The following is a 16,800-nucleotide window of genomic DNA, read 5'->3' as shown; positions in this document are numbered from 1 at the left end:
TTGGATTGGATTGTCACGGCCAAGGTGAAACGGCTTTATGTAAGTGTTGCCTGCGCACCCTCCATCTCCTCCAAACAGTTGACATGCTTACAAAATATGGCATATAAATGTTTATGAAACTTAGTACCATGTAGGTTAACTTCACCAATATAAAATACCACCCTATCACAACAGAAAACCATATGTGTACGATTAGTGCTCTTCGTATCAGAATTTCTCTCGCACACTCTTTTGCAATGCGGTGCAAGCTTTTCTGCGGTATAGTCAGTATAGTGCTCCACCTGCCAGCCTTCGGACCCTAGTCCATCATAGGGTGAGACGAAGTATAGCTGTGTTGTTCTCTGGGGTTTTTCAGTCGAGGAAAAATTTGAATGTGGCTGAACGACACGTCGATTCATTGCTGTGAGCCAAACACTTGCACCACATTGTCTTCTCGGCTCTTCTATTGAAAGACTAAAGAAGGGTCCTTCAGGGTGCTAGCTCTCCCAATTGTGTGCTGCATTCTTCTTGCTCTTTGGGCCTGAGATCGGCCAGTGATCTGGTAAAATGCCAGGGTGCATTTTCTGAATGGATGCATGGAATTCAGGTCCCTGCATGGAAATGACGTGTCCCTGATCCCGGAGGGCACCTTTCGAGACCTGCAGTCCATCACCCACATGTGAGTGCTCAGCGGGCCCCGTGAGCTCGAGCTGACTGGCGTGCCGTGCAGAGCGCTGGGCGCCAACCCACTCTACTGCGACTGCACCCTGCGCTGGCTCTCGGACTGGATCAAGAAGGACTACATTGAGCCCGGCATCGCACGCTGCTCGGAGCCTCGGTCCATGAAGGACAAGCTGGTTCTCACGGCCCCCTCCAACCACTTTGTGTGTGTGGGTGAGTTGATGAACTTATTGGAGATTATGTCCTTGTTTTCTGCTCTCGCGGAGGCCCAGAGTTGATACATATTCTGAGAAAGCTTGATCACAGCAAATGGCGGCATTGCAGGGGTTGTCAAACTTTTCAACTTCGAGGAACTCGTACCTGCTCTGAAGAGCAGCTAAGGAACTCCTCCCAGTCTTGGCACATTGATGTAGTAAAGCTGCATGCAGAAGCCTACGGACCTTGTAAACAATAATGCATGTATTAGGTAGTATTTACTCGTTGCTACGCATCAGTGGGTGGCCCGGACGTGCTAAAATAGTCTTGAACTAGAACTTATGGGCAGGGATTGTCGAGGAAATTTGGAATCTATGAGGGTACCCTGGGGTACCCAGTTTGAAAACCCATAGATTTTGGACCGCATTTTCTTATTCTAGATAATGCATGTGACATCTCATGGAACACAGCATAGAATATGCCAAGATATTGTAAATACTATGTGCTGTCTTGTTATTTGTTTTGATTGCCAGGAGATGGAATCTCAAGATGATGTCACAGCCCAGAAAGCGCAAGTGTGGCAGCAGTCAACTGAGGCAACAAAGTCGCGATCGTGCCCAAGTGTTTTGAGCTTACGTGACTGCTGTTATAGTTGCGCTTTCTGGTCTGTAATGTCATCCCAAGATCCAGTTGTCCACAAGCAAAACCAAAACCACTGAGTAAATAATACCGTGATAATAAAGTATTTACAGCATTCTGGTGTATTCTTGGTTGCGTTCCATGATCAGGGCTACTATATGTATTAGAATAAAAAAACACTTTCAGCCTTTCCACTCTGGTGAGGAAGGAAGAGCAGCGGAGCTGTAGCTTCTATTCTCGGCGGTGGCTTTCGAGGCGAGCAATCTGCTCTTCTTTCGCAAGGGAATCTGAAGCTCTCGACGCAGTGGAACTTTAGGCGACAGCGGCCTCGCGGAAGTTGTGGAACCATTCACACTGCTGCGCACATCACCGCTCATTCCGTTCTTCTTCCTCCGAAAAAATGTTGCCGCGATCTATGAGCGACGGCGGCAAGCAGACGACCGGCAAACACAACACTCTGGACAGCTACCGCCATCTATGAGCGACGGCGGCAACCAGAGTGTTGTGTCGACATTTGTTTGGTACCGGACACGATCCCGGGGAAACTAACGAACAGCTCCGCTGTAAAAACACAACCCAAAAATATGATGTCTTTAGTCCTTTTTTAAAGGGATGCTCGAATGAAGATAAAGATACACTGTAGAGGGCAAGTTCAAAAATTATGTTGAATATTGGGATCTTTTTTGGCCGTAAATGCATCAGACCCATTCATAAAAAAAAATTGGGAATAGCAAATATTAAGATATAATAAACTAATGTTTGTTTCACTCTCCTGGTTTTATACTTCCAATGTAAAACCCATTTTTAGCAATGGAGAACCTCGAAGCAGGATTGCAGATATAACATAGTCAAATTTGGAAAAAGTTGAATAAATATTTGGTGAGAATGCTCAAAAACAAAAATGCCTGAAGTTGAAAAATATACCTAAAACCTTGCTGTTGCTCGATATCATCATGATGTGCTGTTCCATGTGGCACTGGACAACTTTTTTCGGAAAGATTCATGCTGCTTTGCCATCAACAGGTTCAGCTTTGCTGCGTCACACGTCACAGACTCAACCTTCCCAACCAAGGAACCCCTCCCGGTCTCGGCATTGATGCACTAAAACAGTGCAGTAGCCTTCAAGTCTTGCAAACAATAATGCACATTTTTGGGAGTGTTTGGTCCAAAGTTATGTATCAATGGGTGGCTCAGACCTGCTTACCCTATGGGGCAGGGACCATCCCTAGGGAAAGCCGAGGGGCAAGGATGGTCGAGGAAATTCGGGAGCTCGGGGAACACACGAGGGGTACTTTGGTGAACCCCTGGGTCCCTAGGAACCTAGTTTGCAACCTGTGACTTGGAGCAAAAAATAAAGCCCAAAATCGGACGTTTTGTGCCAGTGTGAGGAGCTTGATGGCGTATGTTGAGATGCACGCCTTGCTTGGCAGACAAACCGGAGCCGGACGTCCTGGCCAAGTGCGACGCCTGCTACACCTTCCCATGCCAGAACGGTGCCAGCTGCCGCCCGGTGCCCCTGCGGGACTATGAGTGCGACTGCCCTCCGGGCTTCCACGGGCGCAACTGCCAGCACCCCGTGGACGCCTGCTACGGCAGCCCCTGCGAGAACCACGGCACCTGCAAGGTCCTGGAAGAGGGCCGCTTCAGGTGGGGGCGCCGCACCATTAGCATGTCCTGCAAACGCTCTTTGCAGGGAGGGGTCGTCAAACGAACAGGTGAACGAGAAAGGGGACGAGTGCTTAGAAAAGGACACGAAGGATACGGTTTTTCAGAAATTTAGGCTCATTTCCCGGGTGTTGTACCACACGCCAAAGCTTGCCGGGGATCCCGACAGGAGTTAATGGCAAGCTCAAGGGTGCAACTGTCAGCGTAGACAAATTTTTGTTGAGATGTCACATAGCAAATTAATGTTGATCTGTAATAAAAAGATAAGGGGTCCGAGAAGTGAGCTTTGTGGGACACCTGGTGACACAACTGCAGCACAAGGTTTGGATGAGCTATGAGCAGAAAAAACTAGATATCCTGGCCATTAAAGAGGGAAGGATTGTTTACTTGAACTTTAAACTAGCGTAAGAGTTGAGAATGAAGAACTGTGTCGAAGGGCTTAGATAAGTATGTAAAAACTATTGAGTCAACTTGGTTAGTAATTTTAAAAAGCTGACTGATATTATGCGCAAATTCAGTTAGTTGTAAAATATTACTGCCATACCCACTCTGAGCATTGTGCTAAATATCATAGAAAATATTGTCAGTTTCAGTCAACTCCACAATATGTTTGCAAATTATGAGTTCTAATAATTTGTGTAATTGGGATGTCGAGGATATTAGTTCTGACAATACATATCTGTGTTTCGAGCTTTACACAATGGAAGGACTTCTGTAACTTTTCATGACGAAGGAACTGTGGCAGTTGATGACAGTTTTTGAAAAACTGTTTAGTTCAAAAAGAGTTTTGAACAAGAAAATAATTATGGGTGTCATCAGAGCCCAAACGTTTTTTATGAACTAAATGCAAAATCGGGTTAAGAACACCCTGACCACACACAGCTACGTCACCAATATTTGTGAAATGTGAATCATTAGTGATAGAAAGAATTTCAAGTTTATCTGGCATAAACACCAACTGGAAGTATGTATTAACTGCACTGGCAATTGTCAATGGTTCACTAGTTTCTATGTCATTAAAGGGGCCCTGCAAGGACTTTTTTAATGGTTTTTAATTTGCACCGAACCTGAGCGCACTGAACGTGGTAACTTAATGAAACTTTTCTTTTCTCGAATTTCACTTTATTTTTAAAGTTATAGGCAAATTAAAATTACAAAAACAAGCAAAAAATAACCTCCTTCATGACATCCTTGGTTGCTTGAGTGGCCGTGAACTAGAGGAGGGGTAGTGAGCTCAGCAAGCGCTCACGGCTGCCGCACTCCGTGTGGACGGCTCGAGAGGGCGCAACTAAAGCATGTTCTGGATAAGCTGTATGAAGCGTGCAGCCAGGGCGGCTCGCATTGCATTTGCTGCGCGATTAAACACTAATTCGGCATGACACTTCATTGGCCACAAACAACAGCAAACACGGGTTAAAGATCAGTTCAGAACAGCAGCCACTTCGCGCTGCCATACCGCCAAACGGCCAAACCGCAAACCAAACCTCCTCGCCGAAGGTTTTCAGAACGCTTGAAACCGGTCGGATCCTCAAGTCCGTATATGACCGCAGCGCCGCCGTGTACATCCAAGACCTTTTTACACTCACCGCTCGTCACCGCCTGATCCCACTACACCTTTCTAGTATGCGCCGCCTTTTCCACCGCTTGGTGGAGGGTATGTCGACTGGTCATTTCTTGTTCCCGTACTTTATAAACTGCACTTGTTTCTTTTCTGATTTAAAATACTGAACAAAAACTACTTTTATAAATAATTGAAACGGTTCGCACCACTTATATTTTGTATTTCTTATAAAAAGAAGCTTTTAGCAGCTCTGACCAGTAGTAAACCCAGGACCAAAGACTTCACATATTGCGCGCTTTCGGCACCGCGAGTCGCCCCCGTAGGTGGAGGAGGTTTCTGTGTCGTCCAATTAAAATATGGTGCACTGATATTTAGTTATTCTCTCCATGCCCGCTGGCTTGCCCGAACCCCAAGAGACGTGGAAACCGCAAGAAAGGTAGACGTTTAGATATGATTGCAGGGCCCCTTTAAGTATTAATGATTTACTGGGTGTTTCAAGGAGCGGCCAGGCTCTTTAAATCGACCGCAAAATTCGGTTTCTTAACCTATCGCGCTATGACTCTGTGCAGTGTTGCCCACAGATGGTGCGTTTTTTTTTGTAAAATTTTCAAAGAGCGAAGTTACCTGAGTAAAAAATAAAGAAAGAAAAAGGCTTAGCTCCAGTGGAAACGCAGCGAAACCACCGGTCTTCAAACAATACTGCGCCGTTTCACACGGGAGACAAGAGATGGCGCAAGCGGTCGCGACGCCAACTGCCGCCAACGAACGAGCAGACGGCAATGATAGCTCTGTGTTTAGTTTTATGCAGATACATAAAATCGCGAAATAACGCTAACTGAAAAAGCAATATTATTTTGTTTTGGCACAAAGTACTTGTGAGCCGAAAACAGGATTGTTATAATTGCGAGGAGTGCTTAAAAGTTACTGTCAGTCAATGTTTCAACTACCTTGTTGCATCACTGGAAAGGTCATATAGAAATCACGTTATCCAGAATGTATCGCATCACTTGCCACTATCGCAGTGGACTGCGTAAATTCCTGGTTGATCTTCTGTTCTTGAGGCAGAAAATATTGAAGAGAACCACACTCGCTCGCAAACGCAGAGTTACCATGTTGCCTACTCCACACCTAGCCGTAATCGCTGGTTATACTACACTGTACTATGGTAACTGCACGACTGCACATAGTCCATTTGCAATCCATAGCCCCGCCACGTTCTCGCGCGTGCGCAAATATTTGTCGAATTTTTGCCGAATCTGTGCCGAATCTTTGTCGAACTTTCCTTCAAAAGTTCGCGGCATGTGCCGAACTTTGCCAAATCTGAAGTTCGGCAGATTCGGTCCATCGCTAGTAGATATGCAACTGTGCATGGTGCATTCCAAACGTCTTTACATATAGTCACTACTTTGATTGATCCAACCATTGGGAACATCTGACTGCGGCACTAACACGAGTCCGACAGCGATACCAAGGATGAATGTGCAAACATTTAAAAAACAAAACAACTGTCAATAAAGATAGAGCTAAAATGTAGTTAAAAAGCTAGTCCAGCTACTATGTCTCTAAGCGATCTAATTTTTTTTTATTTAAAAAAATTTCCTCGACGTGTAAATGTCAGTTTGGGGACTTATGCATTCAAGTTTAAACAACCTTGGATTTTGCATGAATACGATTTGAGAAGCTTCAATTGATAAATGTTTCAAAGAGTTCTCCTGATTTATCTGGGAACAGATAAATGTTTCCGCATTTTCTCGGGTCTTCCCAGTGGCGAAGGCCTTTTCCTTGGTGTTTCCTCTCTCTCAGCAACCTTCCACTGTGTGCAGCTGTGCACTGGTGCATAGCTTTAGCCAGTTTCTTTGTCAGTTTAATCAAGACAATTTTATGTCGTTCAGGGTTTGGGCAAGTCTTAGTGGCTGATGAAAGACCAGGAGCACAGTGCAGGATGCATTTGGGCATCACCCTCTGGTATAGCTCTGAAACCCAAGTGCGCATTCCATCTTAAGGTTTATTGCAGCTTTTGCATCTGCTTCAACACATTCAATGCAAGAGTTGGCATAGATGTGTTCTAAATGTGGGCTTGCTACAGTCATAAAATGCAAATTGATTCTGAAATTCACTCTTTGCTGGATGCAGGCAGTCAGAAAGAGCAACTTAGACAGACTCGTGCTTCTAGCCTATGGTAATTTTTGCCGATATACAATGGAATAGTGTGTCAGTGTACCTGGTATTAAAACTTTCGGTAGTATTCAAACTTTCTGAATGACTTTCGTTTGAGTTACACTCGAGCTGTCGATATATGTTTGTTCACAGCAACATATGGAAACAATTGATTGAATAATTGTGCGCAGTTTTCTTGACCATTTGGTGGTGGCGTTTCTTTTGTTCATTTACTGTAGCTGCCATTGTCCTGTGGGATTTCAAGGTGATCGCTGTGAGACCAACAAAGATGACTGCTATAAAAACAAGTGTGACAACAATGCTACTTGTGTCGATGCAGTTGATGGCTACTCTTGCATTTGCAAGCCTGGCTTTGTTGGTAAGCATCATACATTACAAATTTCTTAAGTGCATTGGAACCTCCACAATTTATTCTGGAATTGACATACAGTCTAAGCTCGTTATAACAGACCTTGATTTTGACAAAGATTTCGGTCTGTTGTAAAATAAGTACATATGTTGTATGCAGATATGAAGTTGACTCAATGGTATGTAGAGAAAGACAAACTTAACTTCCCAGATCGGTATGTTATATCCAAATGCCTGTTGTAACAAAGTCTGTTGTAATGAGCATAGACTGTATTTCTCCCAAAAAAGGATCACCATGCATGAACAAAGTCCGCGTCACTTTCCTGTAGAGTGCACGGAGAGCACTGCGATTTACGAACCCAATAAAGGATGAGGCACATACTAGTATCACTTTCAGACCCAAGAAAAGAACAACATTCTTTTTTAGGTTCTGGACAGGAATGCGACAAAATGACACATAATAAAACACCATGCCAGATAACAGCACAGTCGACACAGCATGCATTAAACTAGAACTTGGTTAAACAGCACATGCATTTACATTACAGAAGGGACAGAAAAAAAGGGACAAACTGAGATGTGCCGTTTGTCTCCCCTTTATGCATAGATTATGTGGTGTTCAGACAGCGTGCTTCAAAGACATAATCGTTTGTTGCTTTGCCGTCTTGATGCCATGGTATTTCGATGCGTGCTGTTTTGGCCATGCTTTGTTGCATGCTGTTTCATCATGTGCTAATTTGCCGTGGTGCCGTTCTGAGCATATGCACACCACACTCTGTGTCCCCCAACTTACCTAAGCTGCCTTTCTTGGTCCAATGTTAGTGGTGTCTCGTGATTTGCTCCTTGATTGACTCCTCATGTACTCCAGAAAAGCAAATGCAAGGTCGGCAATCATAAGAAGGTGCAATTTTCTGTGAGAAAATACAGCCCATGGTCTTTGCCTGCGTTCCTTCTGTGTCTGCTTTCCGTAAAGGTACCGTATGTGGGTGAACTCAGTTCATGAAAATGTTGACCGATTTGCCACATTTTGGGCGTGATACGATGTAGTTGTGTTCCTAGAGCAGGGAATTTCTAGCTGTGCTGCTCGTAGCCCTAGGGGTACTTCACGAAAGCATAGTCGAATTAATTTTTGTAACGACACATGTAGATTACCTTTCAGTCGGTTTAGAACTCTTGATTCAACCTTGGTTCCCAGCATTTGAAGCTAAGCCAATTCTTCATCCTTTCTTCGTGCGAGCAAGAGCCTCTAAGAAGCGTTTGTGGTGATGGGCGGTAAAAGCTTTTGTTGGCAGAGGCTTGGCAATATTCTGGGTGCAGAGAATCTGAGTTTGCGTGAAAGGCTGTTTAGTTTCTCGTGCTTTTCTACCACATACCTTTGAACCAGCTTTCTGCGTCACATCATCGAGCAGCCAAGTATAGTGTGAAAGATTTGAGACTGCACTTAGGTAACCCTGGGCTCAAACTGTTTACACCACCACCAATTAATTAGTGAACTGTGCTTCAGAAAGCAGGAATATATGTATCCTATTGAGTCATCAAATTAATTATTGAGCATTAATATATCTTCTTAGTTGGAAACCATAAAGAATAGGCTGTCCTTTCTTTCTTTTTTTTACACAGTCAGGGTACATTAAATAACAGAAGTTTACCAAGGGACTAGGGTTGATAATTGGGCTAATTGGTAATTGTGTTTGTGTCCCTTTCTTGTCCTCATGTTTTTCGCTGAATTTGTTACCACGGGGTATGTCTCCCAAAATGTTTACAAATCACTGCCATAGAGTCATCTAAATCTAATTAATTTGTGTCATTTGTCTTGTGAGTTTGCGAGGCGACTGTAATAATACCTCGCCGGTTTGATGTAAGAGGGCATAGAGAATGAGGTTGGGGTCTTTCAGTACTCGGATTTCTGTGTGCATTTTGTTCTGTGCTTTTCCCGTGTCTTTCACGCATTGTTCACCTTGGTGTTCCAGGAACCTACTGCGAGAAGCCAATCAACTTTTGCAGCAAAGAGTTTAGCCCATGTAAAAACGGGGCCACATGCAAAGACCACAAGGGTCACTTGACGTGAGTGTGACCGTTGTTCCTCAAAAAGGGGCTCCCCAGCTCCCCCGAGAATGGTCTCGAGCATCCCAGAAAAGCCAACACACTGGCAGACGTTGAGAGTTTGAAGATTTCCCCTGAGGAATTTGAGTTTTCACCAGACGATTTGCATTTTTTTGCAGACATTTTGAAGTTTTTGCCAAACAACTTAGTGTTCTTACCGTTTTTTTTCCAGAAAATTGTGATTCTTTATATTTGCTTCATGTTTCATAACACCCTTCTTGGTGAGAAATCTCATCAAGAAAGAGGTGAGACTTCTTGGCAAGAAGCTTCTTTGTGAGAAATCTAAAAAAAAAACAGTCAGTCTGAGGGTTACAATCGACGAAATGAAGATGTTTATGGGTGAAGGACACAAGTTGAGTCAAAATGCCTTCCTGAAGCCATGCTGAGCTGACATAAAATATTTCTGGGATTTTAAGAAGCTTGCTAAGATGATTTGTTCGAGGATTTTACATAGAATGCTTGTTAGAGAAATGGGACGGTAATGAATGCTTCATGTTTGTCTCCTGCTTTATGCAACAGAACCCTTTTACTCGCCTTCCAGTATTGGGCATAGTGCCTGATTCGAGTGACTGGGAAAATAAAAAAGAATAAAAATTATAAGAAAATACTTTCTTTTTTTTTTAATTTAGAATAAATATTAACACCTGCAGATGATGAAACCTTCAGCCCATCTGTTATGTTGAAAATACCTAGTACAGCGGTTCTCAATCTTTTGGCTGTCATGGACCCCCTGACCCACCCAGAGGTCTTGTGCTATGACATAGGAGGTTTTTTTTTTTTTTAGAGCGGTTTTTGACTTAGTGTGGACACCTATGAATGCTCTCAAGGACCCCTGGGGGGTTCTGCAGACCACAGTTTGAGAACCGCTGACCTAGTACATCAGCATCAACAGAGTTCATTAGTTAAAAGTCACTCGAAGTTTTCGAGGGAACACATACAGGGTGTTTCTAAGCTTAACAGATTTCTTTACTTTGTTTGTATGATTATTTTCAGTTGGAAACTTGCTGAGCATCTTCGAAAACCACGAAATAATTAATTTTTAGAAAAAATTTGAGCATGTGGGAAGCACAGTAGTTGCCACTCGTGCAACAAGCACAAGGCTGGGGCTATGATAAGAGCTGGAAAAATAGCGCAGGTGCGTTATCGCACCGGTAGCCTTGCACCTGCTGCAGGAGTGGTAACTTTAGAGCTCCCCTGTGCTTCCCACGTGCTTCAAGTCTTTCCAATATTGACTGGTTTAGCGGTTTTTGATGACGTTCAGCAAGTTTCTAATCGAAATCATATATCTATTTTTGATAATTAGGAAGCGTTAGCACATTTTAGTTATTAGCTGGCTGATCACTATGATTAGCACCCTTTACTATGTCCCACTAATCGTATAACTCACCTGCACAAACCGCATTTGTATAGCTTTCACAATTTTTTTTCAAACAAATCTGTTAAACGCCGTATGTTAATGTGGACGGAAAATTATTTGACAAAAAGTTCATTTAGTACTGCGGCACATTCAGTGGCAGATATGGTTTGCCCATGGGCAGAGATAAGAGATAAATTCCTATTATCACTGGTTTTAACGGTGCTCCAAGATTGTTGAGAATTATTTTCTGTAGCATAGAAGCAAGTGTATTATTTTTAAAATTATACTTCATATTTTTAACTGATTTGCTATATCTGTTAGTATAACTGATAGCTTGATATGCATCCCAGCAGGCGCTTGTTGGTTCTTGTTTTGCTGTTTGGAACAGCCTTTTCTTTTTGTTTGATATCCCGTTTAGGGTTATGTTGTACCAGGGTGTGTTTGCGTGATTGAGAATTTTCTTAAATGGGATATACTTATTTGCTACAGAAGAGACGATAGATTGAAACATAGTTCAATTTGTTTCAACGGATCAATTAGGAAACCCTTCTAGATAGCCGTCCAGAAAGTGGCATAATTATTGGTTTACTGAAATAAAGTAAGCCTTACTGTAATCTCCAATACTTTTTAATGTTAGTGATGATGAGCATTTCAGCTGCTGAGAATTGTGCCAGGGCTATCTAATAGGTGGTGCCAGTGTGTTAAACTCCTGTCAATATTTTTTAATTTGGGATTACGACTGTTGTCAGCTCAGTCAGTGTCCCTGAATCAAAATAGGTATAATTTTTTTTCTCAATAGTGTGTGTAGTTTTATAAATATCACGGCTCAAAGTTTGGTTTCGGGCGTCTACGGCAAAACCGAAACTATCTGCAAGAGAGAGGGCAACACTGATCATCAGCAGTACAGCCGCGACGTGACGTCACACTGGTGCTGCGATACGCGGTACAACCAATCAACTGCAGCTCCACCACTATGTGACGTCACAAGGGTGCTGCACCAGTGTTGCTTGACTAAAAGCTAACCCGCTTGCCGCCTGCTAAAAACCAGCTGGTCGCATCTTTAAAATCGGTTTTAGTTAAGTATGCGGCCTCACTTGGACGTAATATTTCGGCCGTGATCATATTTCATGCCACTAAAGCGGTACCAGTAATTTATTTTAGTTTCGTTTTCGACCGGAGTTGCCCTTTAATTAAGAAATTGCAAGAGATCACAATGCAGTCAGTCACAGTCAAACGCAAATGTGTTTCATAACACCACTATTGTAGTCATTAGCTTTCAAACCTTGGGTATTTGAACCTCCGACAGAATTTGCAACAAGTTGAGGGATTTAAAAACTAAGGTGGAACTGGATTTTTCTGGGTGTCTGTGGGTTCTGTGTTGTCATCAGTGTGAATAACCAACTACTACCATGAGGCTAATTATAATGTAATTTGAAGTTAGCAAGCCACAGGCTATCTATCCAGGTGGTATGGAAACCTTCTGAATTGCCAAAATTTCGTCGGAAATTGATAGGAGAATGCGAAAACATCCCTTAGGTGTTGTTACTAACAGAAACATTTATTCTATTTGACCCAGTGTTGTCAGACGAGAATAAAAGCAAACAAATTGGGAGGATTATTTGGGCTGACAAATGTCACTAAAAAGGAATTCAAAGTTGAATGGACATTTGCAGGATGCCAGAAGTACCCTAACCAGAAGCCACAGAAGGATATGCACTTGGGCTAGGTGGTGATTCATAGTTTAGAGCTTAAAAGTGCTAAAAAGAAACGGACAAGTGAAAGAGACCAATACCAGAGAGCGCTACTTGCAACTGAAGTTTGCTCATGTAAAAACATATATATACTTACCGTGAAATCAAGACATGTGATGAAAGAACTGCAACATCATCACACCAATGCTTATCAATCTACCATTTACTTTTCGAAAGATTTTAAAAATGCCACCTCAGAGTCAAACAGCGCTATCGATGGAGCGCTGACACTAGACTAATAAGCATTAGTGTGATGATGTTGCAGTTCTTTCATCATGTGTCCTGATTTCATGGTGTGCATATATATGTTTTTCCACGAGTAAACTTCAGTTGCAAGTAGCGCTCTGTGGTGTTGGTCTCTTTCACTTGTCCATTGTTTTTTAGCGCTTTGAACGTCTGAATTAACCAGAAGCCGTTGAAAATGCTTCTGGTTCCATAGTGGTGTGCCGTAATGCATCGACCAGATCTGGGAGATGTCCTAGGGCACAGTGTGTTCACCTCTCGGCATGTGCACAGGTGCCACTGCGCTGTGGGCTTCACCGGCAGCAACTGCTCCACAAACGTGGATGACTGCGTGGAACATGCCTGCCTCAATGGAGCCAGCTGCCTGGACGGCATCAACGGCTACTCGTGCCTCTGTCCCCGGGGGTTCAGCGGCAAGTTGTGCGAGCTGGCACCCATGGTGTCGATGCTCTACCCGCGCACGAGCCCCTGCCAGCAACATGACTGCCAACACGGTGCTTGTTTCCAGCCGAGCGGGGTGAGCGACTATGTGTGCAAGTGTTTTCCGGGGTTCACGGGCAAGCGGTGCGAGACGGTGTCAAGTCTGAACTTCCGTGAGGACTCCTATCTCGAGTACCCCTCGCTGCAAACCAAGCCCATGGCCAACATCACCCTGAAGCTGGCCACCCGGCAGCAGCACGGCGTCATCGCCTACCACGGGGACACGCACCACCTGGCCGTGGAGCTGTTCCAGGGCCGCATCCGCGTCAGCTACGACGTGGGCAACTACCCAGTCTCCAACATGTTCAGCTTCGAGACACTGCCCGACGGGGACTACCACACGGTCAGCATCCTGCTGCTCAAGAAGAATGTCACGCTAAGCGTCGATGGCGGCGTCTCACGGAGCATTGTCAACGAGGGGCCCCGGGAATACCTCCAGGTGGCGGCGCCACTCTACATCGGAGGTCTCCCGCAAGAGGTGGCCTCCGTCGCTCTCAAGCATTGGCACCTCCGCAATGCCTCCAGTTTCCTGGGTGGGTGACCTCGAATCATTCTCGCCACTGGATCTTGCCCAGGTGCCTTTGGCACAGTTGCTTGGGCGACCACGGTCATTCGGTCAGGTGGCGGCAGTCTGCGCACATGACGACACTAGCGTATGTAACCACCGAATGTTCCCAGGGTACCACATTCAGTAGCTCCCGCTTCAACTGGACATTCGAGCTAGCCAAGCTCGATTTATCAGTCATCCTGAAGCCGGGAGAAAAAAAAAAAAAAAGCAAACAATAAAACGGGGAGCTCTGAACAGCCGATAAATGCATGCGCCTCGTCCTGTCTGCTTCCCTCCTTGTGTCCTCGTTGTTTTGGCGCCTCACTTCAAGATAAATGGAGCTTTTTCGATACGTGCAGCGCCTTCCGCCGCCTTTACGAGCACCACTAGCAATTCTGGGAACTAGCTGTATAAAACCAGCTGTAACAAATGATGAAGGCAATGCAGACGAGCGGGCGAGGCCAGGCATGCAACCCGCACTACCTTCTCTCTCTCTCTCTCTCTTCAATGCCACGCTATAGATCAGGGGTGGCCAGGCTGACCCGGCCTAGGAGCCTCAAACAAAACCACGAAACTACCAAGAGCCGCAGGGGGGGGGGGGGGGGGGGGGGCGGGCGGCGTAATTTTTATGCAGACCAATAAACAAAACTCAAACTACTTTCAATCTATCCGGGCGTAAGGTAGCAGTAGTACACAGCTACCAAACCGAAACCTATCTTTCGATTTAAAACGCGTTCCTCTTCTCTTTTTGGGGAAGTGCGGAAAGGGGGGGGGGGGTGGTAAGGGAGGGAGCCACGAGCCGCACTTTAACACACGAAGAGCCGCATGCTTCTCGCGAGCCGCAGCTTGGCCGCCCTTGCTAGAGCAAGGAGGAAAGTGTGGGACGTTTGCATATTTTGTTGCATGCAACATTTTGGGATTTTTTACCAGGTCTATTACGACCAGTTGGAGGGTGATAGGCGGCTTGGTTTTTGCCAGCATATCAAAAAGCTCATAGTCTAGTCTGCAAAAGGAGGACGATGGCCCCTTTTCACAATGGCAAGCAGGCGGTGCCAAGTCTGCCTGCCCCAAAGAGCTGCCTTTCTGTAGCCATTGATTACAGTGCCACAACACAGTATCGAAATGAAGCTCAGTAGTTGTGGTACTCTGGAAATATTCAGTGGTAACGTAATCAAGGAATGCTGACAAACTGTTTTAGTGCATAAAAGACCCAGGCAAAAATCGGTCCACTTCCAGCTGGATTATGGAACTGGAAATAAGGCAGTCCAGCTGGATTCCAGCTGGACCCACCTGGAATCCGGCTGGACCGCCTCATTTCCAGTTCCATAATCCAGCTGGAAGTGGACCGATTTTCGCCTGGGGAAGTAAATTTTGGTACTTCACTTTTTCTTGACAATAGAGAAAATGCTATTTTTGTGAATTTTTTTTATTAATTTCTTTTTTTTCCTGAGGTTTATTAGGTTTACAATATGATGCCGTAAGTAATTCCTCATGAACTCAAACTTAGCTATATTGAAATATCGGTTAAGTTGAAAGATTTCTTTGTCACTGAATGAATTCCCATAGGCACAATGCATTTACTCATCACTTATCTTGAAGAGTCTTTAGGGGGGACCTCGGATATCTCAATATCTTGTCAACAAAAATTTTACAGCAGAGCTGTTAAGGGCTAGTTTCTCCAGGATCGTGTCCGGTACCAAACAAATGTCGACAACCGTGGTCGACACAGCACTCTGGTTGCTGCCGTCGCTCATGGATGGCGGTAGCTGTCCAGAGTGTTGTGTTTGTCGGTTGTCTGCTTGCCGCCGTCGCTCCTAAATCGCGGCAACCTTTCTAGGCTCGGCAACCAGACAACTGGTTGCTGCCGTCGCTCATAGATGGCGGCAACATTTCTTCGGAGGAAGAAGAGCGGGAACAGAACGAGCGGCGATGTACGCAGCAGCGCGAATGGGTCCGCAACTGCCGCAAAGCCGTTGTCGCCTCGAGTTCCACTGTGTCGAGTGCTTCAGATTCTCTTGTGAAAGAAAAGCAGATCGCTCGCCTGGAAAGCCGCCGCCAAGAACAGAAGCTACAGCTCCGTTGCTCTTCCTTCTTCACCAGAATGGAAAGGCTGAAATTTTTTTTTTTTTTATTCTTGTTACTTTGGTTGCTCTGGTGTCCCCTTTCACTCTCTGTGGATCCTGCAGTAACGACAGCTTGGAATTATCAGTGCAGAATCTGTGTCCTACTCGTCCCTGTGTTCTTTGTGCTGTTGTTTATCCTCCACAGGGGCCAGCTCCTCTGAGAAACTAATGTGGGTTGTTTCTCCCATTTTTATTGGCGTTGCAAATTGTTCTATTGCAGGAACTTCGTTACCCGAGGTCTGGTTTTGCACTTCAGTCATTTACTTCGGCTCTTGTTGTTTTTGCCGGCCTCACGCAAGCATACTGGCTCCTTCCGTGCAGGCTGCATGAAAGAACTGTTCATCAACAACAAGCCCATGGACGTGGGCAATGCGAACAAGCAGCACCGAGTGTCGCCCGGCTGTGCCGAGTTCGACGACCCCCAACCTTGCAAGAGCCACCTGTGCAAGAGGGGCAAGTGCCTTCCAGTGGACAGGTACAACTACGAATGCAGCTGCCGCAGCGGCTGGAGCGGCCCGTTCTGCGATCAGGGTGGGTGCCATGCTTCAGAAACAGTCCCCCTTCATTTTATTCGGAAGATTATCGCACCTTGAACTGGGATTTGGGACCTAGCACTTTGACGATCGTAAAATACTGAGAGCAAGTGCCCATTCAAAAGACAATCCCGGAAAAGGTGGATGGGCACTTGTTAGGTTTGAGATCAGAAAAGCAGAAGGTGCACATGGTAGGTTGTGTCCTTGTTTGATCCGATGGAATGGTATGGGAGCAGTGCAGCGAACTGGCAGAGCCCTTCATTTTTAGAACAGCTACGCCACTCTCATCAAGCCTGCTTCGCGCCGGCACTCTTGCATCAAGCTTCACCGCTAAGCATCAGTGCATGCGGGTAAAGCATTACTGCTTTGCACGGGTTTCGAGGAGCAGCTGATGCGGAAGCACACCTCAGTTTGCTC

General features: G+C 45.1%; 1 protein-coding gene across 5 annotated transcripts in view; it reads left to right on the top strand.

Annotated features, from left to right (window-relative positions):
• LOC8054077 (protein slit) overlaps positions 1-16,800 on the top strand; it is a 133,253-nt gene that overhangs the window by 111,448 nt on the left and 5,005 nt on the right. For all 5 annotated transcript variants that reach the window (XM_042287278.1, XM_042287277.1, XM_029991536.4 and 2 more), the window contains 7 exons: positions 587-658; positions 710-873; positions 2,925-3,141; positions 7,117-7,256; positions 9,217-9,310; positions 12,974-13,713; positions 16,172-16,381. In XM_042287278.1, coding sequence (XP_042143212.1) covers positions 587-658; positions 710-873; positions 2,925-3,141; positions 7,117-7,256; positions 9,217-9,310; positions 12,974-13,713; positions 16,172-16,381 — 1,637 coding nt within the window. The remainder of the gene's footprint in view (positions 1-586; positions 659-709; positions 874-2,924; positions 3,142-7,116; positions 7,257-9,216; positions 9,311-12,973; positions 13,714-16,171; positions 16,382-16,800) is intronic.

The sequence above is a fragment of the Ixodes scapularis genome, unplaced genomic scaffold (assembly GCF_016920785.2).
Source record: "Ixodes scapularis isolate PalLabHiFi unplaced genomic scaffold, ASM1692078v2 PGA_scaffold9__187_contigs__length_104089568, whole genome shotgun sequence".
NCBI classification, from domain to species: domain Eukaryota; kingdom Metazoa; phylum Arthropoda; class Arachnida; order Ixodida; family Ixodidae; genus Ixodes; species Ixodes scapularis.
The sequence above is the reverse complement of the archived record's forward strand: the minus strand, read 5'-3'. Positions and strand labels throughout refer to the sequence as shown.